Source organism: Lynx canadensis, chromosome A1 (assembly GCF_007474595.2).
Source record: "Lynx canadensis isolate LIC74 chromosome A1, mLynCan4.pri.v2, whole genome shotgun sequence".
In the NCBI taxonomy this organism is placed as follows: domain Eukaryota; kingdom Metazoa; phylum Chordata; class Mammalia; order Carnivora; family Felidae; genus Lynx; species Lynx canadensis.
In genome coordinates, this window is record NC_044303.2 from 90715646 (window position 1) to 90742959 (window position 27314).

The following is a 27314-nucleotide window of genomic DNA, read 5'->3' on the forward strand; positions in this document are numbered from 1 at the left end:
AACGTTTTTTATTTATTTTTGGGACAGAGAGAGACAGAGCATGAACGGGGGAGGGGCAGAGAGAGAGGGAGACACAGAATCGGAAACAGGCTCCAGGCTCCGAGCCATCAGCCCAGAGCCTGATGCGGGGCTCGAACTCATGGACCGCGAGATCCTGACCTGGCTGAAGTCCGACGCTTAACCGACTGCGCCACCCAGGTGCCCCAAGACAGATGTTTTAAATAAAGCTCAGCTGGCACATGTTCTGTGCAATGATATGATGCACATTCTCAGCCTACTTTTGACTCTTCAGAAAGACTTTGATATCTTCCACTCCCCAGCGGAGCTCAGCGTTCCTATGTCTGCCTGCTTGCCTTGCCCACTCCTTAGCCTCCTCCACTCAGGCCTAGATGCAGACTCAGGTTTGGTGGTGCTTCCTGGTTACAATGCGGTTATCTAGAGCAGATAGAACATGCATTAGCATTTTTCCAGTTTTTTTTTTTATTAAAACAGAAAATTCAAACATTTTTTCATATAGAGGACTTGTAGATTCCAAAGAACATGCGTGATGGGGTGCCTGGGTGGCTCAGTCGGTTGTGTCCAACTCTTGGTTTTGGCTCAGGTCTTGATCTCACAGTTTGTGGTTTCAAGCCCCGCATGGGGCTCCGTGCTGACAGCTCAGAGCCTGGAGTCTGCTTCAGATTCTGTGTCTCCTTCTCTCTCTGCTCCTCCCCTGCTCACTCACTCTCTCTCTCTCTCTCTCTCTCTCTCGAAAATAAATCTTGAAAACAAAAACAAAGACCATGGATGAGACTAATTTTAAGGCACAATGGCTTCAGAGCAGCATGGGAAAGAGGGCAGGAGTATAGCCACCTTTAAACCACTACCCTGGCCTGCCCTGCGTGCTTCACCCCACCCCACAGCTGTCACCACCAAGCCCAAGAGGACGAGTGAAGAAACTAAAGAAGAAAAAGCCCGGGGTGCCTGGGTGGCTCAGTCAGTTAAGCGTCCAACTTCAGGTCATGATCTCACGGTTTGTGGGGTTGAGCCCTGCGTTGGGCTCTCTGCTGTCAGCACAGAGCGTGTTTTGGATCCTCTGTCCTCCCCTCCGTCTGCCCCTCCCCTGCTCACTCACTCCCTCTCAAAAATAAACATTAAGGGGCGCCTGGGTGGCGCAGTCGGTTAAGCGTCCGACTTCAGCCAGGTCACGATCTCGCGGTCCATGAGTTCGAGCCCCGCGTCAGGCTCTGGGCTGATGGCTCAGAGCCTGGAGTCTGTTTCCGATTCTGTGTCTTCCTCTCTCTCTGCCCCTCCCCCGTTCATGCTCTGTCTCTCTCTGTCCCAAAAATAAATAAACGTTGAAAAAAAATTAAAAAAAAAATAAAAATAAACATTAAAAAAAAAAAAGATGAAAAAGCCCAAGGGAAGGATAAGCCACAGAGCAGATGGGCATTCTTTCCTGCTTCATTTGCTCTTCCATAAAAAGGCACCTTGCAGAAAAGGGAGCAAATAACCAAATATACAAAAATGGAGGTGCCAAATGAAGCTTGTGCATTCTTTATAACGGTGTTCTTGTGTTCTGTACCATCTGAATGACTTTTATCAAGTTTTATACAGATGCAGAATTCTTTTTTTGTACGGTATGTTGGCACGGAGAACGCCTCATTGTTTTGGGGAAGGGCAAATGTCACACTAACAGAGTTATCTCAGGAACCAAGTGAAATAGCCACAGGGCTGAAAACAAGAGTTTGTGTCCTTGGTTTTGGGAGTATTCTTCTCAGTTGCCAAGAGAAGGGATTCACTGACATTCACAATCACTGTGGCATTTGCCTGTGGTGTGAGGAAACAAAAATTCATTTTTTAGGTCCTCTTCTCCATTCCTTTGTGCCCTTAGAATGAACTTTATGTCCTTAAACTCAGACGTGTTGGTACCTAGCACTCCTTTCCTTGGGAGCTCCAGGTCTGGTCTTTTCAGGGATGACATGGGCACTGAGTTCCCTAAAAAAGCCAGGAAGCAATGTTTTTTTTTTTTTTTTTATTGTGGACCTTAAATTCTGCAGTTTTCATGACATTTCCTCAAAATCAAGGTCTGCTTGTGAAAGGAGTTAACATGTTAATTGTTCCTCATCTACCTAAACTTCTCCCATTTAAATAATCAAGTAAAAATTTCCTTGGGTTTTAGGGTGCCTTGGTGGCTCAGTTGGTTGAACATCTGACTCTTGATTTTGGCTCAGGTCATGATCTCATGGTTCCTGAGATGAACCTCTGAGCTGGGCTATGCGCTGACAGCATGGAGCCTACCTAGATTCTCTCTCCCTCTCTCTCTGCCCCTCCCCCTCCTCTCTCTGCCCTTCCCCTGTGCACGCGTGTGGGCACACTCTCAAAATAAACATTAAAAACAATAATAAAAATAAAAGGTATCATGGGGCGCCTGGGTGACTCAGTCAGTTAAGTGGCCCACTTTGGCTCAGGTCATGATCTCGCGGCCCGTGGTTTTGAGCCCTGCGTCGGGCTCTGTGCTGACAGCTGGGAGCCTGTAGCCTGCTTCAGATTCTGTGTCTCCCTCTCTCTCTGCTCCTCCCCTACTCATGCTCTGTCTCTCTCTCTGAAAAATGAATAAATGTTAAAAAAAAAAAAGTATTAAAGCCCATTTGTTTTAGGAAAAACATTACTTAAACCTTTTCAACTTTCAGAAAAATCTACATGTTTCTGAATATGGGCTCAATTTTAAGTTCTACCTTAGTGTAATATTTGTTTCAGAAGTGAGACAATGAATATGTTATTGAGCCACAGGGGGAAAAAACCTCCTGATCTTAATGTGTATCAACAGCCATCAAACATGTTCATATTCGGGGCCCCTGGGTAACTCAGTTGGTTAAGCATCAGACTCTTGAACTATGAGATCAAGCCCTGAGTCGGGGTCTGAGATAACAGTCTGATAGGGATTCTTGGGATCCTCTCTGGGGATTCTCTCTCCCTCTCTCTCTACCTCTCTCCTGCTCTCTATCAGTTTCTCTCTCAAAATAAATAAATAAACTTAAAGAGAAGACTTCCTTGGGTTTTATAGCTTTCCCTTTTTTGTAAGGAAATAAGGGAAATTGAAAGTTTCTGTATACCATGGCCACCCATGACCTGCATGAAATGCTGAGATTGTTAATGAAAATTAGCCTTAATAATATCGATACAATTTGGAGAGAGATACAGAGAGAATGAATCACTGGCTTGATTAAAATATTCCTGGGCTCTGATTCCATGTCCATCAGACAACCTTCTGAGGGCTGATTTGAGCTCTCAAGTGTCCTCGTGATAGGAAGAGAGAGCTTTGAACAGTGAGCATGAGGGTTTATTTGTGGAAACTGACATTCTAATTCTAAAATTAGGATGGAAATTCAATTATATAGAATTCCAAAGGACCTAGAAAACCAAAGCGATCTTTAAAGAACATTGTTGGAAGATATATACTACCAGATATGAAGACTTACAATAATTAAGCTATAATAATTAAGAAAATATGGTATTGGTACAAGAATAAAGATCAATGGAAGAGAACAGAGAGCCCAGAAACAGACATTTGGACATAGTCACATGATCAACAAGAGATGGGACTGCAACTAGGGAGGAAAGGCTAGTCTTTCTATCATTGGTGCTAGGTCAAATTGACATCTATATGGAAAAAAAATCAATTCTCACCTCACACTGTACACAAAAATTAACTCAAAATGTAGCACAGACCTAAATGTAAAGCCCAAACCACAAAACCTCCAGAAGAAAACAGAGGAGAAAATCTTAGTGACCTTAGGTTTGGCAAAGAATTCTTTTTTTTTGGCAAAGAATTCTTTTTTTTTTTTTGGCAAAGAATTCTTAAATAGGACACAAAAAGAATGAAACAAGAGAAGAAACTTGATAAGCTGGACTTTATAAAATTAAAAACTTTTACTTTGAGGGGCGCCTAGGTGGCTTAGTCCGTTAAGCGTCCGACTTCAGCTCAGGTCATGATCTCATGGTTTGTAAGTTCAAGCCCCATGTTGGGTTCTGTGCTGACAGCTCAGAGCCTGGAGCCTGCTTCAGATTCTGTCTCCCTCTCTCTCTGTGCCTCCCCCACTGCTTGTGCTCTGTCTCTCTCTCTTTCAAAAATAAGCATTAAAAAATTTAAAATAAGGGGCGCCTGGGTGGCTCAGTCGGTTGAGCATCCGACTTCGGCTCAGGTCATGATCTCACGGTTCGTGGGTTCGAGCCCCGCATCGGGCTCTGTGCTGATGCTCAGAGCCTGGAGCCTGTTTCTGATTCGGTCTCCCTCTCTCTCTGCCCCTCCCCTGTTCATGCTGTCTTTGTCTCGAGAATAAATAAACATTAAAAATTTTTTTTTAATTAAAATAAATAAATGTCATTTATTGTCAATTATACCTTAATAAAACTGTTCAAGAAGAAACTTTCCCAGGAGGTGACACTACCTGCTTGCTCTCCTCCAGGATGTGAGCTTCTCTGGAGCTGGGTCCAACTCCCTGGAGGGCCATGCAGGAGGCTGAATTAATGGGGAGGCCTGTGGAAGAGGCCCTTGAGGTCAGGAACGCCAAGCTAGGTGATGGCAGTCAGCTTGGGCGTGCTTGGCAGGTAATACCTTCCATTTTCCCAACACATGGTGCTTGTCCTTCAAACAGGCCCAGCTCATCCCTGCCTCCAGCCCCCAATCTTCATGTAGCTGAGATGTCCTCATCATTTAGGTCTTAGCATGGATGTCAAGTACCTTTACTGAACACCATGTCCTCAGGTCATTTTCTGTATTTCTCTATTTTCTTTTCCTTTTTTTTCCCCATTGTATGCACCACAATTAAATTCTTTCTTTCTTTTTTCTTTCTTTCTTTCTTTCTTTCTTTCTTTCTTTCTTTCTGGGGGGAGCACAAGTAGGGGAGGGGCAGAGAGAAGGGGACAGAGGATCCGAAGTGGGCTCTGCACTGACAGGCTGACAGCAGTAAGCCTGAAGTGGGGCTCGAACTCACAAACTGTGAGATCATGACCTGAGCTGAAGTCAGACACTTAACCGACTGAGCTACCCAGGTGCCTCTCACAATCAAATTCATTTAGTTATTTAAAAAAAAATTTTTTTTAATGTTCATTTATTTCTGAGACAGAGAGAGACAGAGCATGAGTAGTGGAGGGGCAGAGAGAGGGGAGACACAGAATCTGAAGTAGGCTCCAGGCTCTGAGCTGTCAGCACAGAGCCCAACGCGGGGCTCGAACTCACAGTGAGATCATGACCTGAGCCGAAGTCGGACACTCAACCGACTGAGCCACCCAGGCACCCCTCATTTAGTTATTTTTTTTAACATTTAAGTTATCTCTACCCTCAACATGGGGCTCAAACTCATGAGCCCAAGACCAAGAGTTGCATGCTCTATCAGCTGAGCCAGCCAGGCGCCTCTCTTTTCATTTTTACTATTTATCCTCTTCCTCTCTCCTCTATGCTGCTGGGGCCCCAAAGATCCCTTTTACTGGTGATGCACCCACCTCATACATGCGTTAAGTGCTGGCTGACAACTCACAGCTGCCCTGGCCAATACATCATGGGAAATGAAGGGTAGGAGAGAAGGGAGAGGGTGTTAAAAACTTGCTTTCTTGTGGTAAGGAGGCCTAACTGTGCAATTTATGCAGTTACCTATGGGATGGGGCTGAAACTAGTTTCCAACTGAGGCCACTCTCCTGCTTACTTTAGTTTGTTGCCCCGCCCTGCCCTGTTTCCCCCATCCCTTCTCCTGGAAGCACTTCCCCAATAAATCACTAAGCAAGAATTCTCATCTCAGTCTCTGCTTCCGGGAACCTGACCCATGACACCCAGACACTAGAAGCTATCTTGTTTTTGTTTTATTGTTTGTTTTAGGGACTTATCTTGTTCAATCAGTCCCTTACATCAAATTCCTATGTCTGGCTCTGCTTCTAAACCTCCCCCCACACACCCCACCACACACACCCCACTATAGTTTGATAAGAGAACATCTCCTTCACTTCTGTACAACCACGCCTGGAACACAGCAGACAATAACTGCTGAATATGGGAAGAGCCCAGGGTCTGTTTTATAGCTAGACCGTGTGCACCCCTTCTGTCCCAGGCTGGCCCAACCTGGAGGCATTGTGAGTCACAGCTGGTGGACAGCAGCTTAGTGGTTCAGGGATGGGGCCAGGCCAGGGAGAGCAGCTTGGCACCTCCGACACATCCTCCAGGTGAGGCACAACATGCAGTGAGCATTACTGGGGAAGGGCCCTCTGGGAAGACACAGCCTTAAACATGGGCCTGGCTGCACATCTCAGGCTCTCTTTGGGCTTTCAGAGAGATGATGCCCTGAGCCAGATCTAGGGGGTAGTACCACCCCTTCAGCCCAGCTGTGTGCGAGAGGAATAAGTGTGTGTTGGATTGATGAAGGCATGATAGAGTTCTATCCCTTTTCACCCTCCTGGAGAGAAGAGGAATTTAAAAGAGAACATATAGCCCTCTTCCCATTTAATAGAGTCAGCACTTACAGGCGCTGGTGGAGACAGAGAATGAAACTTGTCTGTTATCTGGACTTTAGCTTCCTTGAGGATGTAGTCCACTTGGGAGAAAAGTCATGTGTAGTCTGCATAACCTCTATGACTTTGAATTCTAAGCATAGGTCCTAGCCCATGGCACAGGCCCCCAAGATGTCACTGAGCATAATGCACCACTGTCACCTACATACACATCTGGGTTCCTAGCTGGACCAGTAGCATCTTGAGGGCAGGCACAGGCTAAGAACCCCTGCCCAGACCAAGCCTGGCCCAGAGCAGTTTATAAAATAACTGAACGTGGCAATAATGCCTTTGTTTATTTTAGACATCCTACCAAATACTTTCCTGAATCCAGACCTAGCCCTGGCTTTGTCATCCAGCAGTGCCCTCTTATCCACAGAATGAAGTTTATGCCCTGGTCCCCTTTCCAGCGTCCTCTTCTATTCCCAGCCGAGTCCCCTACACAAACCCTACTCCAAACTCTTCCTTACATGGGGAACATGCAAGCTGTGCCTGGCTCTTCACTCTGCCTAGAGGTTCTCCATTGTCCACCCTCAACCTACATGGCAAAGTCCTGCTCAACTTTTAAGTACCTGTCTCTATTGTTCCCTTCTCCTGGGACAGCAATCCCTTCCAGCAGCCTGTCCTATGCTCAGAAAGCAAGGGATATGGTCCTTCATCCGCATTTTGTCTCCTGGGCCTGACACACAGTGGTCTTTGGAGAAGGTAGTTTCAGGAGATTGCTGTCAGTGCCAGTGTGCAGGGATGGGCTCCTCAGCGACCAGCACCCTAGTGCCAGCCTCAGAGCTAAGCCCTGCCCACCGATCCTCGCGGTTTGACCGGACAGCCTGTCCAAGCAGGCTGCTCACCCGGACTCTTGCTCCCCAGCAGTGCCCCTGGCTCGTCTTCATCATTCTGGACACAGGGCCTCCAGAGGCAAGGGCGCAGCCCTGGTCGCCCACGTCCTCGAGGCTCGGCACTGGGCACCCACGCGCCCCACAAGGTCCACTCGGTCCTCGCCCTGGAGGCCTTCAGGTGTCTTAGCTCAGGCCACATCAGCCGCCTGTGGGAGCAGCTGCAGCAGTTCTGGGCCGACCACTTCTCGCAGCGCTTCTCCCCGCGGCGCCCGCCGCTGCGCCGCATCTCCTCCATGTCCACCTTCTACTTGCTAGACCACCGGACGCGCCAGGCCGAGCTGGGCCTCAGCTACGGCGCGCCGCGCACTCGCCTGAGCGATGAGGCCTTTGTGTTCCGCGGCGGCCAGTGGACCACCGAGGGGCAGCCGCGGCGGTCGCGACCGCTGCTGCCCTCACCCAGCAACTCGGGCTGGAAGACGCAGGTGCAGGGGGTCAACAGCCAATTGTTGCTGGAGGAGAACAACTACCTGAAGCTGCAGCAGGAGCTGCTCATGGACATGCTGACTGAGACCACAGCGCGCATGCACCTGCTGGAGAAGAAGTTCGATTCCCAGGCCAGCCCGGCGTCTGGGGCGCGCTCCTGGCAGAGGAAGATGCGCAAACGCGAAGGCGCGAACGCGCTGCTCTTGCTCCAGCCGCGCGCTCTGGAGTCGCGGTGACGCAATAAAGCCCGTGCGGCGCACGCGCATTTCGCTCCTCGCTGCCGGCCCGGCGCCTTCGTGGGCAGCCAAGTGGGGTCGGCTCGGGCTCGCGACCTGCGGGTAGGGACCGTCACTTAGTGCGCGTTAGTGGACGGGTGACTCAGCCGGCAGCCCGTCTCGGGAGGGCGCGATAGGGCCGTGGAGGAAGGTGTGTGTGCGGCCCGCTGGGAACGCGGGGTGGGAGCCAGGCTTGCAAAGGGCAGTGCTAGGGGAAGGAGGAGTGGAGTGGGCGCGAGGATGGCAAGCAGGGGTGAGCAGTGGCGTTCTTGGCCCAAGGAACGGAGGACGAAGTCGGGGAGACAGTGAAACCTTGGGAGCTCAGCGATGCAGGGTGCGGTGAGGCGGTCAGGCGGAGAGGGTCGGGGACCTCGCTCTTGGCTCCCCTGGTTTAGAGGAGCGGCGCGGGCCAGAGGGTTTCAGCCTGAGTCCGGAGTATGTGTATTGTACGAAGCTTTCTCGAAACTGGGCCTCAGCCTCTCCCAGCTGCTGTGTGGCTTTTGGCGGGTAGCTTCTCCGTTACAGGTCTCCTTTCCTCCTCTGTAGAATAAAGGGTTTGTCTCACCCGGGGTGCAAACAAGCACTCTCCAGAGCTAAGCCTGTAACACAGATAGGATTTGCTCCACCCGCGTTGTTTAAAAGTTTTGCATTAGTTGTCAACATTAAAAATTTTTTAAATATTTATTTTTGAGAGGGGGGAGGGACAGAGGGAGAGGAAGACACAGAATCCGAAGCAGGCTCCTGGCTTGCTTTCAGCACAGAGGCCGAGGCAGGGCTCCAACCCACCAATGAGATCATGACGTGAGCCAGTCAGTCGCTTAACCGACTGAGCCCCCCAGGTGCCCCTAGTTGCCAACATTTAAGAATTTGGAAATTTCATATTAAAAATCCAGATTTCCTGTGCTCTCAAAGAGACTTGGCCATCCTGGACCTTCATTTTGTCCTACAGCAGTGGCCTTGAGCTGAATCGTGGCTGTTACCTCCTGGTGAGTTTCACTCCTTTCTTCTGGTAGGTGTCTGATTTTGCTCTCCTCCTAGATCCATTTTGGATCAGGGACATGGGTCTGCTTCCCCCAACCCCTATACACACAAAGTATAGTAGAAGGTGCTTCAGGGAGTGTGTTGTACTTGTGGTTGATGTAACTGCACAACAAAAGGTGGTGACACCAGTCCTTGCAATCTGTAACCTTTTCCCTGGAATGTAGACAGGGCATTTCAGCAACCACTGAAACCTGAGAGCGTGGGCCCTTTTCCCTAGGGTCAGGTAATACCTGTGAGAGAAGTGAGTGTCCTGCCTCCACCTAACTTTCCTTCAGGAGTAGACTAGGGATTACTAAACAGCTACTTTGATAGATGTTTTTCTGTGGGTTTGTTTTTGTTTTGTTTATTTTAAATGTTTATTTTTGAGAGAGAACACATGTGCATGAGCAGGGGAGGAGCAGAGAGAGAGGAGACAGAATTCGATGCAGGCTCCCCACTGTGAGCACAGAGCTGGAAGCGGGGCTCTATCTCATGAACCCTGCCAGGTCATGGCCTGAGCTGAAGTCAGATGCCAGACTGAGCTACCCAGGCGCCCGACTTAACAGCTACTTTGTACAAAGATGTGGACTTATTTATTCAATCAGGAAAACAACACAAAACATGTCATTAGACACTAAGTTTAAAACATTTTGAGCAGTGCTTTTTTTTGTATTTTAGTAATTCTGTGTATACATTAATGTAAATTAAATAAAAAATATTTAAAATAGTTATGATGAAATCAATTTTCCTTTTAAAATAATTAAGAAAGGGGTGCCTGGTTGCTCAGTCAGTGAGGTGTCCAACTTCATTCAGCTCAGGTCAGGATCTCATGGTTTGTGGGTTTGAGCCCTGCATCAGGCTCTATCCTGACAGCTCAGAGCCTGGAGCCTGCTTCTGATTCTGTGTCTCCCTCTCTCTCTGCCCCTCCCCTGCTCATGCCCTGTCTCTGTCTCTCAAAAATGAATAAATGTTAAAAAATTTTTTTTTAAATAACTAAGAAAGGGGCACCTGGCTGACCTAGTCGGAAGAGTGTGTGCTCTTGATCCAGAGATTTTGAGTTTGAGCCCCATGTTGGGTGTAGAGATTACTTAAATAAAATATTTAAATAAGCAAAATGAAGAAAAAATATATACAGACAAGGAAATGGAAAGGGAGTCAAAATGATAACACCAGAGAAAAATCAAGCCCAAAATAAGGTGCTAATGGAGAAACGATACTAAGTGAAAGATGCCAGACTCAAAGGGTCAGATATATGATTCTCTTTATACAGTATACCCATAATAGGCAAATCCAGAGAGACAGGAAGCAGATTGGTGGTTACCAAGGGCTGGTTGGGGGGGGGGGGATTTGGGAGGAGGCAGTGACTGCTTAGCAGGCAAAGGGATCCCTTTTAAAGTGACGAAAAATATTTTGGAACTGTTTGGTAATGGTTGTACAGCACTGAATGCTCTAAAAGCCACTGAATTGTACACTTCAGTGAATTTTGTGTTACGCGAATTTTACCACGGTAAAAAAAAATTTTTTTTTTAAGAAAGTGCTTTACATAAAAACATGAGGTAGGGGTGCTTGGGTGGCTCAGTCCATTAAGCGTCCAACTTAGGCTCAGGTCATGACTTCACAGTTTGTGGGTTTGAGCCCCCTGTCCGGCTCTGTGCTGACAGCTCGGAGCCTGGAGCCTACTTCGGATTCTGTGTCTCCCTCTCTCTCTCTGCCCCTCACCCACTCACACTCTGTCTCTCTCTCCTTCAAAAATAAACATTTTTTAAAAATTAAAAAAAAGAAACATGCAGTAAAACGACATGAGTTGTAGGGAAACAGCTAAAATCATAACAATGATCCAGGAATGCCTAAAGTTTAGGGAATATTGCTTTGATCAAAATACTTAACAATAAAGTAGCTGCGCTGACAGACCAGAGCAGCAGGCAGGCAGGGAGCCCCATGTTTAGGGAGAGGCCATCCAAGTGGAGAAAGGGCCGGAAATAAGTGCAGCAGGATGATATTTTGAGATATCTGACTTTGTTCTTCCTGCTATGGAATTTCAGCCCCTGACTGAGGCAGCCAAGTGTATTGCCCCAGGGAAGGATGTGACAAGAGCAGAAAGCTTGCACAAAGGACTCTTTGTGGCTTTCACCTCCTACAGCTCAGAACTCTGGGGATCAGAGCTTTGCAGAAAAATATTTTGGGGCTTGAAGAGGGAGGTCAAAGAGGCCGCAGATTTGTCTACAGCAAGAGGAAAGATGAAGGGAAATGGGAGCAGAGAAGCTGGTAGATCTCCCATCTTGGAAAGAAAAAATTCCTTATCTTGACCCTACATTACTTTCCAGCTACTGCCCCATTTCTCTGCTTCCCTTTATAATGAAACTCCAAGAAGTTTCCTGTATTCACTGTCTTCAGTTCCTCCCCTCCCTCTTTGCTCTGCTCTCTGTCAAAGATGCCATCACCCTGCTATGTTGCTTTGTCCTTTGCCCATTGTCCATCCTCACCTTGGCCGATCAGCATTTCAGGCAGTTGAGGCCTCCTCCTCCTTGAAACACTGTCTTCACCTGGCATGGGGGAGGGAGGCACTGCACTCTCCCAATTTGCTTCTTCCCTCACACCGTTCCCTCCTTCTCAGTGTCTGGCTGATTTTACTCTCACTTCCTTCAGGTATCTGCTTAAAATTTTTTTTATGTTTTTATTTTATATTTGAAAGAGAGAGAGAGCAAGCAGGGGAGGGGCAGAGAAATGGAGACAGAATCTGAAGCAGGCTCTAGGCTCTGAGCTGTCAGCATAGATCCCAACATGGGGCTTGAACTCACAGTGACATCATGACCTGAGCTGAAGTCAGATGCCTAACCAGCTGAGCCACTCAGCCCCTAGGTATCTGCTTAAATGTCATCTTTTCAGTGAAGTTTTCTCTGATGACTCTATTTTTTAATTGTTTTTTTTAGAAGTTTTATATATTTATTTTGAGAGAGAGGGAAAGCGACCAGGGGAGGGCCAGAGAAAGGGGGAAAGAGAGAGAATGCCAATCAGGCTCTGCACCATCAGCGTAGAGCCCAACGTGGGGCTCAATCTTAGGAACCATCAGATCATGACTTGAGCGAAGTCAAGAGACAGACGCTTAACCTACTGAACCACCCAGGGACTACCCCTCCCCGCCCCCCACCATGTCTCTATTTAAATGAGCATGTGTTCTCCCCAGCTGAAACCAGACCAGCACAACTTAACCTTCTTTCCTGTTTTGTTTTCTAACACCTGTTACCATTTGATAGGCTGTATATTTTATTGTCCTTCTCCCCCCCCCCCACCTCTTACCCCACCACCACTACTAGGACACAAGCTCCATAGAGCTGTTATATTCTCTCCTGTATTTCAGTGTAGAAAAGTAATGACACTTATTAGGACCTCTGAAAATATTCCTAGAATGAACATGAAAGAGCGGACCTAGGCCGGCCAACTCCATTTTGTTCTGTGTCCTCCATCTTGAGTGACTACGTCCCTGACATGGCCCCCTTTCCCAGAAAACCACAGAAAGAAATTCCCCTTCAAACCTCAGACCAAGCCTCTTCCCCTTGAGTAACTTCCGGCTCACCCGTTCAAACCTCCCATTCAAACCATGTCTGGCAACCTGCGCAACAGGACTCTGATCCTTCCCCAGCCAATCGGCTAAGGCCACGACCATTACCCCGCCAACTGCCCCTAGATCCCTATAAAACCTTTGTGCTTTTGAAACTCGCCCTCTCTCTCCCTGGCATCTCACCGCTGCATCGGTGCAGGTAGGGGATTGAGCTCGAGCTAGCTCGAGTAAAGGCTCTTTGCTTTTGCATCGGACTCGGCCCCCTGGTGGTCTTTGGAGATCACGAATTCTGGGCATAACATTTGGGGGCTCGTCCGGGATCCCCAAGACCCCCGAGGGACCCCCGACCCAGAGAGCCTGACTGGCCATGGTTAGTGTCTGTTCGTTCCCTGTCTCTTCTCTGTGAGCTCATTTCTGAAATTCTGGTAGTGCCCGGTGCAGTCTAAGTGGACGCACTGGAGGACCTCGGGCCAGGAGTTTTGGAAGACGTTCCGATCCTCCCTTCTGGAGGGACGTGGATTCCCCTCAAAGGTCTGAGACGAGGTGGGTCGCTCCCGCCGGTCAGTGTGAGGCCGTCGTCTAGCTTTCAGTTTTGCTTCCACGGAGTTGGAAGAGTTTCTAGGGGCCCTCTGTTTGTCTGTTTCTGTGTTTCTCTGTTTTGTTCTGTGGACTTACTGGACGGACGTTATGGGACAGACTCAGACTACTCCTCTAAGTATTATGATTGATCACTTTAAGGATGTCAGGGGAAGAGCTAACAACCTCAGTGTGGAAGTCCGAAAGGGTCGGTGGCAGGTTTTTTGTTCTAGCGAGTGGTCAGCTTTCAGTGTCAGATGGCTGCCAGAGGGAAGCTTCAAGCTCCCTACCATCCACCAAGTCGGGTATCATCTCTCGGCCTAAGATGGGCCATCCTGATCAGCTCCCTTACATTATCACTTGGCAGGACCTTGTAGAAGACCCACCCTCTTGGCTTAAGCCCTTCCTAGCCCCACGCCCTCTGGAGCCAAAACACATTCTCGCTTTGCAGGGGACAGAAAAGAAGGAGAACAAGAAAAGTCTTACCCAGCTTTCAGCACCCCTCTACCCTGTCCTACAAGGGGGGACTGAAGAAGAATTAATTTTTCCTCCCCCGTATAACCCCCCTAGGATGCCGGAAGAACACCATCCTCCTCCTCTGGGGGAGACAGATGCTGTTCCGAGAGCAGGAGGCGGAAACGCTCCAGTGGGAAGCCCGCCCTTTACCAGACAAAGGGCTCAGAGGGAGCAATCCGTCTCCGCCGCTGACTCCACTATTCTGCCCCTGCGAGCCACCGGGCCCCCAGATGCGGAGGGGAATCAGCCCTATCACTATTGGCCTTTCGCCACTAGTGACCTCTACAATTGGAAAGCTCAGAATCCTAAGTTTTCCAAGAAACCAACAGGGCTTATTGATCTGTTAGACTCTGTTCTTTTTACCCATCAGCCCACATGGGGTGATTGCCAGCAGCTTTTGCAGGTCCTGTTCATGACTGAGGAAAGAGAAAGAATCCTCAATGAGGCCCGAAAACTAGTTCCGGGCGCAGATGGGAATCCCACCACCAACCAGGCTCAGATAGATGCCTCCTTCCCCTTAACTCGGCCCCAGTGGAATTTCAACACGGCAGAAGGTAAGGAGAGGCTCGGGGTCTACCGCCAGACTCTAATGGGGGGTCTCCAAATGGCTGCTAGGAAGCCAACCAATTTGGCCAAGGTAGGAAATGTGCAACAGGAAAAAGATGAATCTCCGGCTGCCTTTTTAGAACGGATCATGGAGGCATTCCGTACCTATACCCCCATGGATCCAGAGGCTCTGGAAAGCAAGGCAGCTGTTATCATGGCCTTTGTAAACCAATCGGCCATAGACATTAGGAAAAAAATTACAAAAAACAGATAGACTAGGAGAAAAAAAGTCTGCAGAACTTACTGGTGGTAGCCAAAAAGGTATATAATAACCGGGAGCCTCCTGAGGATAAGCAGGCTCGCGCCATGGTGGCTGCCAGCAGTAAGCAGACTCGAAACCTGGCCAGAATACTACTAGCTGCCACTGCTGACTTCCCCGAGGAACGAGACCGCCGTCTCCGGCAGCTGGCGGACAACTCAAGAGGAGGTAAAGGAACCACCAAGGCGGGGAGGCAGAGGCTGCAGAAAGATCAGTGCGCATACTGCAAGGAGATAGGGCGTTGGGTCCGAGATTGTCCGAAAAAGGCCAGCGGGAAGGGAAGCAAGACTGATCCGGTAAAAGTCTTAGAGCTAGATGAACTGAGTGATTAGGGGAGTCGGGGTTCAGACCCTCTCCCTGAGCCCAGGGTAACTCTTAAGGTGGAGGGGACCCTGGTTGACTTCCTTATCGACACTAGAGCACAACATTCGGTCCTCCACACCCCACAAGGAAAGGTAGCCAGCAAGAAGTCCTGGGTACAAGGAGCAACTGGTATGAGCCAGTATTCATGGACTACCCGAAGAACGGTAGATGTGGGGACGGGATGGGTATCCCACTCCTTTATGGTAATACCGGAATGCCCCTACCCGCTGTTAGGATGGGACTTACTGACCAAGATTGGAGCTCAGATAACTTTCAGACAAGGGGGGCCTCAGGTCACCGATGGCAAGGGCCACCCCATCCAGGTCCTGACCATGAAACTAGAGGATGAATACCACCTCCACAAGGAGGCACTCTCGAGAGAGGATAATTTAGACAGATGGCTACAAGAATTCCCCTCGGTTTGGGCAGAGACGGGGGGGGGATAGGACTAGCCGCTCACAGGACCCCGGTCCTGGTAGAGCTCAAGCCAGGAGAAGGTCCGGTAAGAATCAAACAATACCTCATATCTCAGGAGGCCCGGAAGGGGATCCAGCCACACATCTGGAGACTACGAAGCCTAGGGGGACTAGTTCCTTGCCAGTCTGCCTGGAACACCCCCCTACTGCCGGTCAAAAAGCCTCACACAAATGACTATCGACCGGTACAAGACCTCCGGGAAGTAAATAAGAGGGTCACGGACATATACCCAACTGTTCCCAACCCATATACTCTCTTGAGCTCCTTGGCACTCTCCAGGGTCTGTATACTGTACTAGATTTAAAGGACGCCTTCTTCAGTCTGCCGCTGGCACCCCAGAGCCAACCCTTGTTCGCCTTCGAGTGGCATGATCCAGAGGAGGGCTACAGTGGGCAACTCACCTGGACACGGCTGCCTCAGGGGTTTAAAAATTCGCCCACCATCTTTGACGAGGCACTACACGAGGGCCTGGGTGAGTACAGAAAGGAGTACCGTGGCCTCACCCTCCTACAGTACGTAGATGACATCCTGATTGCTGCCGACATAGCCAAGGACTGTGAGCGAGGGACCCAGGACCTGCTGGCTACCCTGGGGGCCTTGGGATACAGGGCAACCGCAAAGAAGTCTCAGATATGCAGGGAGAGGGTAAGTTACCTGGGATACATCCTGGAGGGCGGACAGCAGCGGTTATCAGATGCCAGAAAAGAAACTGTCCTAAAGATCCCTACTCCCAACTCCCGAAAGGAAGTAAGGGAATTCCTAGGCTACTGCTGCCTCCGGGTTCTGGGTTTTGCTGAGATCGCCAGGCCCCTATATGAAGCTACCAAAGAGGGGAAAACATTTAAATGGACTGAAAAAGAAGAAACTGCCTTTAATCAGTTGAAAAAGGCCCTCCTAAGTGCCCCAGCCCTGGGCCTGCCCTGGGCCTGCCAGACATTACGAAGCCCTTCCATCTCTTTGTAGACGAACACAAGGGAATAGCAAAAGGGGTTCTAACTCAAGCCTTAGGCCCTTGGAACCACCCGGTGGCTTACCTGTCCAAGAAGCTAGACCCAGTGGCTGCCGGCTGGCCGCCATGCCTAAGAATTATTGCGGCGACAGCACTCCTAGTCAAGGACGCAGACAAACTGACCCTAGGACAGGAGATCTGGATCACGACCCCACACGCCATTGAAGGGGTCCTGAAACAGCCTCCTGATAGATGGATGAGTAACACACTTATGACTTATTACTAGAGCCTCCTACTCAACCCTCCATGAGTGCGGTTCCACCCCAGTGCGGCCCTCAATCCTGCAACCCTGCTGCCCGACCCTGACCTAGATGCTCCACTACATGACTGTGCGGGGATCCTGGAACAAGTACATGGATGACGGACGGATCTGACCGGCTGGCCCCTCCCCGATGCCGAGGCTACTTGGTTCACTGATGGCAGCAGCTTTGTGCGGGACGGACACAGATTCACCAATAGGACACCAAAATAGAGCAAGTTATATCTGCTTGCAAGACCTGCCAACTCACCAATGCAAGAGCCACATCAAATAAAAAAGGAACCAGGCTCAGAGGCACCAGACCAGGAGCCCAATGGGAGGTCAACTTCACTGAAGTTAAACCAGGAAAGTATGGTTATAAATATCTTATTATTTATAGATACCTTCTCTGGCTGGGTGGAGGCATACCCAACCAAGCATGAAATGACTCAGACGGTAGCTAAGAAGCTACTAGAAGACATCTTACCCACGTATGGTTTTCCTGCCATGGTAGGATCAGACAACGGACCAGCTTTTATCTCGCAGGTAATGCAGGCAGTAGCCAAGGCTGTGGGGGCAAACTGGAAATTACATTGTGCTTATAGGCCCCAGAGCTCAGGACAGGCAGAAAGAATGAATAGAACCCTAAAAGAGACCCTTACCAAATTAACCATGGAGACTGGCGGGGACTGGGTGACTCTCCTACCGTATGCCCTTTACTGGGTTAGGAACACTCCTTACACCCTGGGTTTTACTCCCTATGAAATCATGTTTGGCAGGCCACCCCCTATTATTCCCAACCTTCGAGCTGAACTTCTTGCTGAGTTTAAAGATCAAGAACTTTTTCTTTCCTTGAGAGGGCTCCAGAGGGTGCACGAGGACATTTGGCCGCACCTCCGTGCCATCTACGAGGCTGGCCCGACCCCGACACCTCATCAGTACAGGCCGGGAGACTGGGTCTACGTCAAGAGGCACCACCGGGGGCCCCTCGAGCCGCACTGGAAGGGACCCTACATCGTGGTGCTGACAACCCCCACCGCTCTCAAAGTAGACGGCATCGCAACCTGGGTCCATCACACCCACGTTCGGCCAGCGGACCCCTCCACGATCCGGAAGGACTTCGTCACGCGATGGGCTGTCAATCGGGACCAACACAACCCGCTCAAGCTCAGGTTACAGCACATTCGACCCACCTGATATTGGTAATTCTGTTAGCTCTGCTTGTCACTGCTCATGCTGCCGAGAGTCCCCACGCCCCCCAAAACATCACCTGGCAGATCATAGACACCAGCTCGGGGACAATACTTAATCAGACTTCCCAGAGCCACCCCACGAATACTTGGTTCCCAGAACTTTGCGTAGACCTCCAAACTCTGCTCCCCTTGTCACCATATGCTCCCGGATTCCATGCGCAGAACCTTTATTTCTATGTCTGCCCTGGCCACTCTCGCTTGAGCACGTGTGGGGACGCGGCTGACTACTTTTGCGCCTCCTGGTCATGTGTCTCGACGGGGCACATCTGGTGGACCCCACCACGCACCGGAGATCTCATTGTGGTAAAGCGGCCCAGTGGCCCCCGACCGCCATATGCCTGGGGGCGCGGTAATCCCATAGTTATATCCTTTACAAGCCAAGGTAAAAAAACAACAGGATGGGAGAGTGGAAAAACCTGGGGACTCAGGATATATGACCGGGTTAGGCTGGGAGCCAAGGACAAGGGAACATTATTTACCCTCCGAATGCAAGCGACTCCCCTTGCCCAGCAGTCCCCCACAGGGGTAGGACCCAACCAAGTACTAGTTCCCCGACCTGCCCCCACCCGGACAGCCACTCCCAGAAACACCTAGGCCTTGGCCACACAGCCCTCCACATCCCCTGTCCCTTCCGGAGCGTCACCCGCATCTCCTGCCCCAGGTCACAACTTACTATCTGATACAGACCCGTGTGGAGCACAGTTGTCGGAGCATACCAGGTACTAAACACTTCTAGACCCGACCTGACCACGTCCTGTTTGCTCTGTCTAGATGTCCGGCCCCCATATTATGAAGGTATTGCCATTAAAGGCAATTATACAACAGCCTCCAACTCTAGCTCCTGCAGATGGCAGCAGGCTACTGCAAGACTAATCCTCCAGGCGGTAACAGGGCAGGGCACTTGCATAAGCCACGTGCCCCCTGGGCAGTCACATCTCTAATGAAACCCTAACAGTCCCCAGGGAGACAGTGTATCTACTTCCCCCCGAAAATGCATGGTGGGCCTGTTCCAGCGGCCTCGCTCCCTGCGTCCACTCCCAAGTCCTTAACTCCTCGAAAGAAGGCTTCTGCATACTCGTGTAGTTGATCCCCAAGCTAGTGTACCATTCAGGGGAAGAAATACTTAACAGGTTAGGCTCTACTAACCCCCGAAGTAAGAGAGAGCCTATTACAACCCTAACTCTGGCTGCGCTCTTGGAACTGGGATTAGCGGGGGCAGGGACCGGAATATCCTCACTCGTCATCCAGGACAAAAACTACGGAACCCTAAGGGCAGCCATTGACTTAGACATAGAAAGAATTGAGAAATCAATTTCTCATTTACAGGAATCCCTTACTTCCTTATCAGAAGTAGTACTCCAAAACAGAAGGGGATTAGACTTATTATTCATGCAGCAAGGAGGACTATGTGCAGCCCTAGGGGAAGAATGTTGCTTCTATGTTGATCACTTGGGGGTCGTAAAAGAATCTATAGCCCTCATAAGGGAAGGGCTGCAAAAACAAAAGTTTAGAGAGAGAACAATCTCAGTCCTGGTACGAGTCTTTGTTCAACTGGTCTCCCTGGTTAGCTACCCTCATCTCGGCCCTTGCCGGGACCCCTCACCATCCTGCTCCTACTATTAACCCTCGGACCCTATATCATCAACAGACTGGTCCAGTTTGTCAGGGGCCGTCCAACTAATGGTCCTCCGTGCTCAGTGCAAGCCCCTAATAACAGAAGAGGACAAAATAGAAATGCAGCTGGTCCCATGATTGGGTCCATAAGCTACATGACAAGGGGGGAATGAAAGAGCGGACCTAGGCCGGCCAACTCCATTTTGTTCTGTGTCCTCCATCTTGAGTGACTACGTCCCTGACATGGCCCCCTTTCCCAGAAAACCACAGAAAGAAATTCCCATTCAAACCTCAGACCACATCTCCTCCCTTTGAGTAACTTCCCGCTCACCCGTTCAAACTTCCCGTTCAAACCACACCTGGCAACCTGCGCAAGGGGACTCTGACCCTTCCCCAGCCAATTGGCTAAGGCCACAACCATTACCCCACCAACTGCCCCTAGATCCCTATAACACCTTTGTGCTTTTGAACCTCGCTCTCTCTGGCATCTCACTGCTGCATCGGTGCAGGTAGGGGATTGAGCTCGAGCTAGCTCGAATAAAGGCTCTTTGCTTTTGCATCAGACTCGGCTCCCTGGTGATCTTTGGGGATCACGAATTCTGGGCATAACAAAGGTCTACAGGACCAGGCACCTGAATCCCAGGGAGCAGATGGTGTCTGGCCTTTGTCATTGGCCCAGATGTCTGATCCCCTAGGAGGCAGGAAAGATGTGCTAGATGTGTTGGAACTTTTGGTTACATCTTATCAGCCCACCTCTGACTTTAGCCACAGCTATGGTAGATGGCTCCATGTACACTGTCAGTGCCTCGTTTCAAGTGTCTACTGTAGGTTTCTCTGCTTTTCTGCTTTAGGGCTTTCTCCTAAGCCTCAGGACCTCTCTCAACCATAGGCATAGCCTGGGAGTGCAGGTGAGTTAACGCCTTCTGAGGCAACCTTCAACTCATAAGGGACAGAAGCCAAAATACACTGTTGAATTTTCCTTCTACCCTGTGTCATTCTCCTCCCTCCCTCTCATTTCCTGGATTCACCTACCATATCAACTGCCCCCAAGTTCTAGGCTCAGTCTCTGCTTTCATGGGGATTCAAGCTAAAACAGTGGGAAGTAGCAATGGAAGGGAGACTATAGGGATAGGAATCTAGAACTGGCTCATCTACCATTCAGAAGGCAACAGCGACCTCCCACCACTGGGGTGGTGATAACCCCTAATCTGAAGCATAAGACTTTTCCCTTTGGTAGATTGGAATGAGATAGAAGTTGAAGGGAAAGCTTGGCTTATGAAGTAGCTTTGGCCCTTGAAAGATGGGAAGGCAACTGTAATTACAAGGATTATAGGGGTGGCTAGTTTTTCTAAACCTGCTTTAGAAACTTTGCAGAAGGCATGTAAGACTCAAGTTAGCCCACTCGACTGAGGGCACAATATGAAAGCCAGAAAGTCTCCCAAGGCAACGTAAATGCTAACTTGGGGCGCCTGTGTGACTCAGTCGGTTAAGCATCCGATTTCGGCTCAGGTCATGATCTTGTGGTTCGTGAGTTCGAGCCCCATGTCGGGCTCTGTGCTGACAGCTCAGAGCCTGGAGCCTGCTTCGGATTCTGTCTCTCTCTCTGCCCCTCCCTGCCTTTGCTCTCTCTCTCTCTCTCTCTCTCAAAAATAAATAAAGAAAATTAAGACATACTTACTTTTTCAGCAAAGCGTGCTGAAAACTGGGCCCACAATTTAACCATAAGGGCAGCAGAGCTGTGGAGCAGACCAGTGGATCCTCAATAAATTTCCTGTGCTAGAGTCAGGGCTTGAACGGGACCGGGGGGGGGGGGGAGGAGGGGGCGGAGGAAGGTGGGATCCTGAGGCCTGGGCCTGGCATGGGGTTGTTTGGGTGGACATATATAGGAATCTTGAGCCTGAGACCCCTGAGCAGTAGCTGCTTCCTTGCCTTGATATAGAAGAACAGTCTAGTTTGCCTGGAGGCCATGCAAAGATCTCACTTGAGGTGAATGTCTTATGCAATAATGCTGATCACTCTCACGATCACCTCCGCTCATTGCCTCCAGACCAACAACTAGAATTGGGTCTCAGCATGGCCTCTGCAGTGAAGCACAGTCCCTACTCTAGGAGGAAATAGCTCAGTCACCCAAAAACTTGCAGGACAGGTCTGACTGCAGGGACTGGGGAAGCACACCCAGGGAGTGGATCTTCAAGGTACCAGATGGGGGTGGGATACAGAATATTGTCAAGCAAGTTGGTTGATACGGGAGCATTTCCCATAACTGAAGACTTAAAGTGCTGCCAAGAACACCCAGAGCTTGTCCTAAGGTGCTTCTGGATGACTCCGGAAGTTTGGACACCGTGGTGGCCTCAGTCAGATGAGTTGGAGATGCCAGCATTGCCTTGGCTGAGTTTTAATTTTTTTTTTTCAACATTTATTTATTTTTGGGACAGAGAGAGAGAGACAGAGCATGAACGGGGGAGGGCCAGAGAGAGAGGGAGACACAGAATGGGAAACAGGCTCCAGGCTCTGAGCCATCAGCCCAGAGCCTGACGCGGGGCTCGAACTCACGGACCGCGAGATCGTGACCTGGCTGAAGTCGGACGCTTAACCGACTGCGCCACCCAGGCGCCCCTTGGCTGAGTTTTAAAGAAGGGAACCAAAGGCTCAGGGGAGTGGGAATGTTAAAATGGCTTTATTACATAAAACCAGAAGATCCACCATTTGACTGTTCTTTAGCAGCTGCCCAGAGGATGCTCCCTCCACTAAGGCAGTAGGGGATGAGACAGTGAAGACAGCATTGAGTCATCTAGAAGCTGTTGGTGGCTGTCCCCTCTGGGCCAGAATTGACAGCAGGAGAGGCTGCCACGGAACGGGGCTTCCTAGTGCCATTGGAGATGATGGGATTCTCGAGTGGCATTTAGCTATTCCAATGGTGATATGATACTTAACAGCCAGAGGACAGAAGGGCCTTCTCACCGCACTTTGCAGCAAGACTGGAGTGGCCGCTAGGGGACGTCTTGCTTCTCAGAGCTCTCTGGCAATGCCATGGGTGTCCATGGGGGCAAAATAAATGGGCAGCCAAAGGAGGCAGAGAGTGGGGTGCCTGGGTGGCTCAGTCGGTTAAGCGTCAGACTCTTGACACTCAGGTCATGATCTCACAGTTCCTGGGTTCAAGCTCCATGTTGGGCCCTGTGCTGACAGTGCGGAGCCTGCTTGGGATTCTCTCTCTCCCTCCCTCTCTGCCCCTCTCCTGCTTGTGCTCTCTCTCAAAATAAATAAACATTAAAAAAGAAAAAGGAAGCAGAGAGTGAGCAGTGTAGAAAACATGAGGGAGCAAGGAGAGACATGCATGCAGAGATCTGACAGTCTTGCAATTTAAAATGCCTTCGTCTTCAGGCGTTATGTAGACACATCCGAGAGGAAGGAAAGGGAGATGGGACAGCTCCAAACTGAAGTTAAGTTTCCACCACTGCTGTCGAGTGGCGGGTTCGACATACAAATTAAGTTATGGGAAAACATTTACAAACCGCATTTCCTGCACCGCTGGAAATGTGGAGTGAGACATGGACTGGCTACAAATACCAACAAGGAAACCAGGCAATATGAGACGCTGAGAGATGTGACAGTGACAGACCAAATTCAGACCCCGTGGGCGTGTCTTAGTTCAGGCTGCTGTCAAAATACAGTATTTTGGGTGGCTTTAATTTCCATAACAGAAATTTGCTGGAGTTCAAGGTCAGGATGCCAGCATGGCCCAGGCGAGGGCTGTCTTGCAGAGGCCAGCTTCTCCTTGTATCCATACATGGCAGAGAGCAGAGCAGGGAAGCAAGCTCTCTCGTGACTCTCATGAGGGCACTAATTCTGTCATGAGGGCTCCATGTCATGATCTTACCGAACCTGCTCACCTCCCTAAGGCCCCACCTCCCGATGCCATCACATTGGGGGTGGGGTTTTGCCACATGAATCATTTTGGGAGTGGGGGACACACAGTCCATAACAGGATGCAAATGCTGGAATCCTAAGCAGGCTCAGCAGGGAGCAATGCTGAACCCAGGACCCCTACCTGTAGCCATGGCCCTCTGCACCTGAACCCACCCCACCAGCCCAGGTGATGGATAGAAACTGGGGTGGTAACATCGGTCAATAAGAATGGTCAGTGGTTTCAGCTGGACCAGAAGAAACAAGAGAAGGGGACGTTTAGGGGTGGTGGTTGTATAACAATGCAAATGTGGTTAATACCACTTCACTGTACACCAAAAAATGGTTAGGATGGTCAATGTTTCTGTCCTGTGTATTTGTCACTTAGTAAAAAGGAGGGAAAAATGGTTAGGGGTGACTGTGCTGAGAATGGGGTCCAGAACAGAATATTGGCCAGAGGAACGTAAGAAGCAGCACAGCTTTGAAGAGAAAAAATAGACCGTGTCTGAAAAGTTGCATCTTTCCAGAAAACAACCTGCAATTCCCAGAGCCAAGCGCTTTCGAGAACATGTTTAAGATGAAAGGGGAGAGGGACAGATGTGACAGCTGAGTGAGCATAGATGGGGGGTCATGTGTCCAGGATGGCCAGGGCATTGGCCTTGGCATTGGTTAGGATGGTGCCTCCTGCCTTCTGTAGGGGACCCAGGTGGCCTGGGTGTTTCCCACAAAACCACCTGCTTGCCCTGTGTCTGTCTGGGAGCTGAGGGGTCACAGCCTCACCCCAGTTTTCTACTTTTCCTGTTTCCATCTGGCTCAGTGCCACACAGTTTCCCCATGAGCACTTTACCCTTGCTCCTGCCTCACCCCTCAGTTCCAACACGGGTGTGTCTCTTCTTTCAGATTCTTGGGGCCACTCCTACCAGGATTGACCCCCTCTCCAGTTCAGTCTGGGAGGCCATCCGTGCTCTGCCTTGCCTGCTGTTGAATCTTGGACGTGTTCAGAATAAGAGCGAGATCACTCAGAAGCCTGTGCCCAAGATGTGCGTCTGCGCACACGTGGGACAGGAATACCACAGAAGCCTGTGGCAGCCAGAGGGGACTGGGCACAGAGCAGAGGCCCAAAGAACTTGCTCGGTCACCGGGAACAGTGCCAACAGGGAGTGAGGAGGCCTCACGTGGGACCCTGGGAAGCAGGAGTGGCTCTAGGGCTGTGACCAGCACCACTATCCCTGGAGCCACAGAGCAGGAGCCTTGGCCCCTGTACCCTCGGGAGCCACCACCCATCAGCCTGTCTGCTGCTTTCTGTCCCCTCCTAGTATATCGCACCTACAAAAATTTTAGCAATACTGTAATATCATATACTCAATTTGTTTTCAACTGGTCCATGCCCTATCTCTGATCAGGCAGAGCTGAATAGAAGTAAGGGGACAGAGGGTCATGGGGACTCTGTGCACTCATCAGTGGGTGGACTGGGTGTAGACCTTAGAGACATGTCCTGGGGTTATGCCAGCAGAGTTACAACTCTCCAGGGAAAGTGCAAGACCAGTCAGTGGCTTGGTGTGTGGATGACCATGGACTGAGGCCTGTGTGTGGCCTGAAAACCAATAGCGATGGGACTGTGGAGCATGGCCCTTCACACCGTGCGCAGGCCTCTGAAGAGACACATCCACCGGTCACAATGTATGGACATTTTTGGGTCCTGATTTTCAAACAAACTAAAACAAAAAACACCCCCCCACACACACACACCAAAACCGATAGAGGGGCGCCTAGGTGGCTCAGTCAGTTAAGCGTCCGACTCTTGATTTCGGCTCAGGTCATAATCTCACAATTTATGGGTTCGAGCCCCGAGTTGGGCTCTGCACTGACAGTGCGGAGCCTGCTCGGGATTCTCTCTCTTTCTCTCTCTCTCTGCCCCTCCCATTCTCTCTCTCTCAAAATAAATAAATTTAAAACCCTAACACAGAAGACAGTTGGGGAAAGATGAAAATAGGCTGCATATTTGATGATATTACAGAATTGTTAAATTTGTGTAGGCATGATATATAGGGGTTATGTTTTGTGTTTTTGAAATCCTTATCTTTCAGAGAGACTTACTGAAATACTTACAGATGAAATGATGAGATGTCTGGAATTCATTTCCCAGTAGTCTAGGATGTGGGTTGGGTAAGTGGGTGAGAGTACAAATGAAAAGATTTGGTTATAAACTATTGATTGTAGAAGCTGGGTGATGGGTACCTGAGGGTTTGTCATACTATTCTTTCTAATTTTGTGCGGTTGATACTTTCCGCAATAAATTGTTTTCAAAAAGAAAAAAAAAGAGAAGCCTGAATTCCCCCACCCCCTGTAACCATTTTAAAGAGATTTCATTAGTAATTACAAATCTCCCTTCAAAGAAAATACCAAGCCCAGCTGGCTTCATAGACAGGCTCCACCAAACTGTCAAGGAACAGATCATTTCGATCATAAAAGAACAAACTCTTCCAGAGAACAGAAAGAGAGAACGTCCCTCAGCTCAAGGCCATTATAACTGAGAGCAAAGCGAGACAAGGACTGTATGCAAAAGAGAGATACAGGCCATTCTCACCAGGAAAATAGAAGCGGTTAAATTCGCTCCTAAATAAAAAGATAAGTGCAGGGGCACCTGGCTGGCTCAGTCAGAAGAGCATGTAACTCTTTAAAAAAAATTTTTTTTTAACATTTATTCATCTTGAGAGACAGAGTGTGAGCAGGGGAGGGGCAGAGAGAGGGAGACACAGGATCTGAAGCAGGCTCCAGGCTCTGAGCTGTCAGCACAGAGCCCGACACGGGGCTCAAACCCACGGACCGTGAGATCATGACCTGAGCTAAAATCGGACGTCTAACCGTGACTCTTGATCTCGGGGTTGTGAGTTCGAGCCCTATATTGGGTGCAGAGATTAGTTAAAAATAAAATCAATAATACATTGGGGTGCCTGGGTGGCTCAGCTGGCTCAGCCTTTGACTTTGGCTCAGATTATGACCTCACAGTTCATTGGTGGGCTCTGTGCTGACAGCTCAGAGCCTGGAGCCTGCTTCAGATTCTGTGTCTTTCTCGCTCTCTGCCCCTCCTCCACTCACACTCTGTGTCTTTTCAAAAATAAACATTAAAAAAAAATTTATTTTTTTTTCAAAAAAATTTTTTTTTAACATTTATTTATTTTTGAGACAGAGAGAGACACAGCATGAACGGAGGAGGGGCAGAGAGAGAGGGAGACACAGAATCGGAAGCAGGCTCCATGCTCTGAGCCATCAGCCCAGAGCCCCACGCGGGGCTCGAACTCGCGGACCGCGAGATCGTGACCTGAGCTGAAGTCGGATGCTTAACCGACTGAGCCACCCAGGTGCCCCCAAAAAATTTTTAAATAAATACAAAATAAAAATTTTAAGGATTGTTTATTATCTCATCCTATATTGTGAACAGTTGACTGCAGATATTCAAAGTATATGCTTTGATGAGTTTTTATGTATCTGTATACCCACAAAACCGTCACCACAATCAAGCTAATGAACACATTCATCACCCTCAAAGTTTCCTCATGCCCATTAATCCTTCCGTCCTTCCCCTTCCCCAGGGCACCACTGATGTGCTTTTTATCATTATGGATTACTTTTCATTTATCAGAATTTTCTGCAAATGGAATAATACTGTATGTACTGTTTGAAAGCCTAATTTCTTTTACTCTACAAAATTGTTTCAAGATTCATCAATGATGTTAGGCACATCGACATTCCTTTTTATTAGTAGTAGTCTCTCATGTGGAAATACCACAATTTATCCATTCCTCCA

At 49.4% G+C, this 27314-nt stretch overlaps 1 protein-coding gene across 1 annotated transcript; it reads left to right on the forward strand.

The window, feature by feature from the left end:
• Positions 1-6145: 6145 nt before the first annotated feature.
• Positions 6146-8074, forward strand: CBY3 (chibby family member 3). Its single transcript, XM_030297272.1, has 2 exons — positions 6146-6195; positions 7387-8074. Exons 1-2 carry the CDS (start codon positions 6146-6148, stop codon positions 8072-8074), a joined length of 738 nt encoding a protein of 245 aa, XP_030153132.1.
• The last annotated feature ends 19240 nt before the right edge of the window (positions 8075-27314 follow it).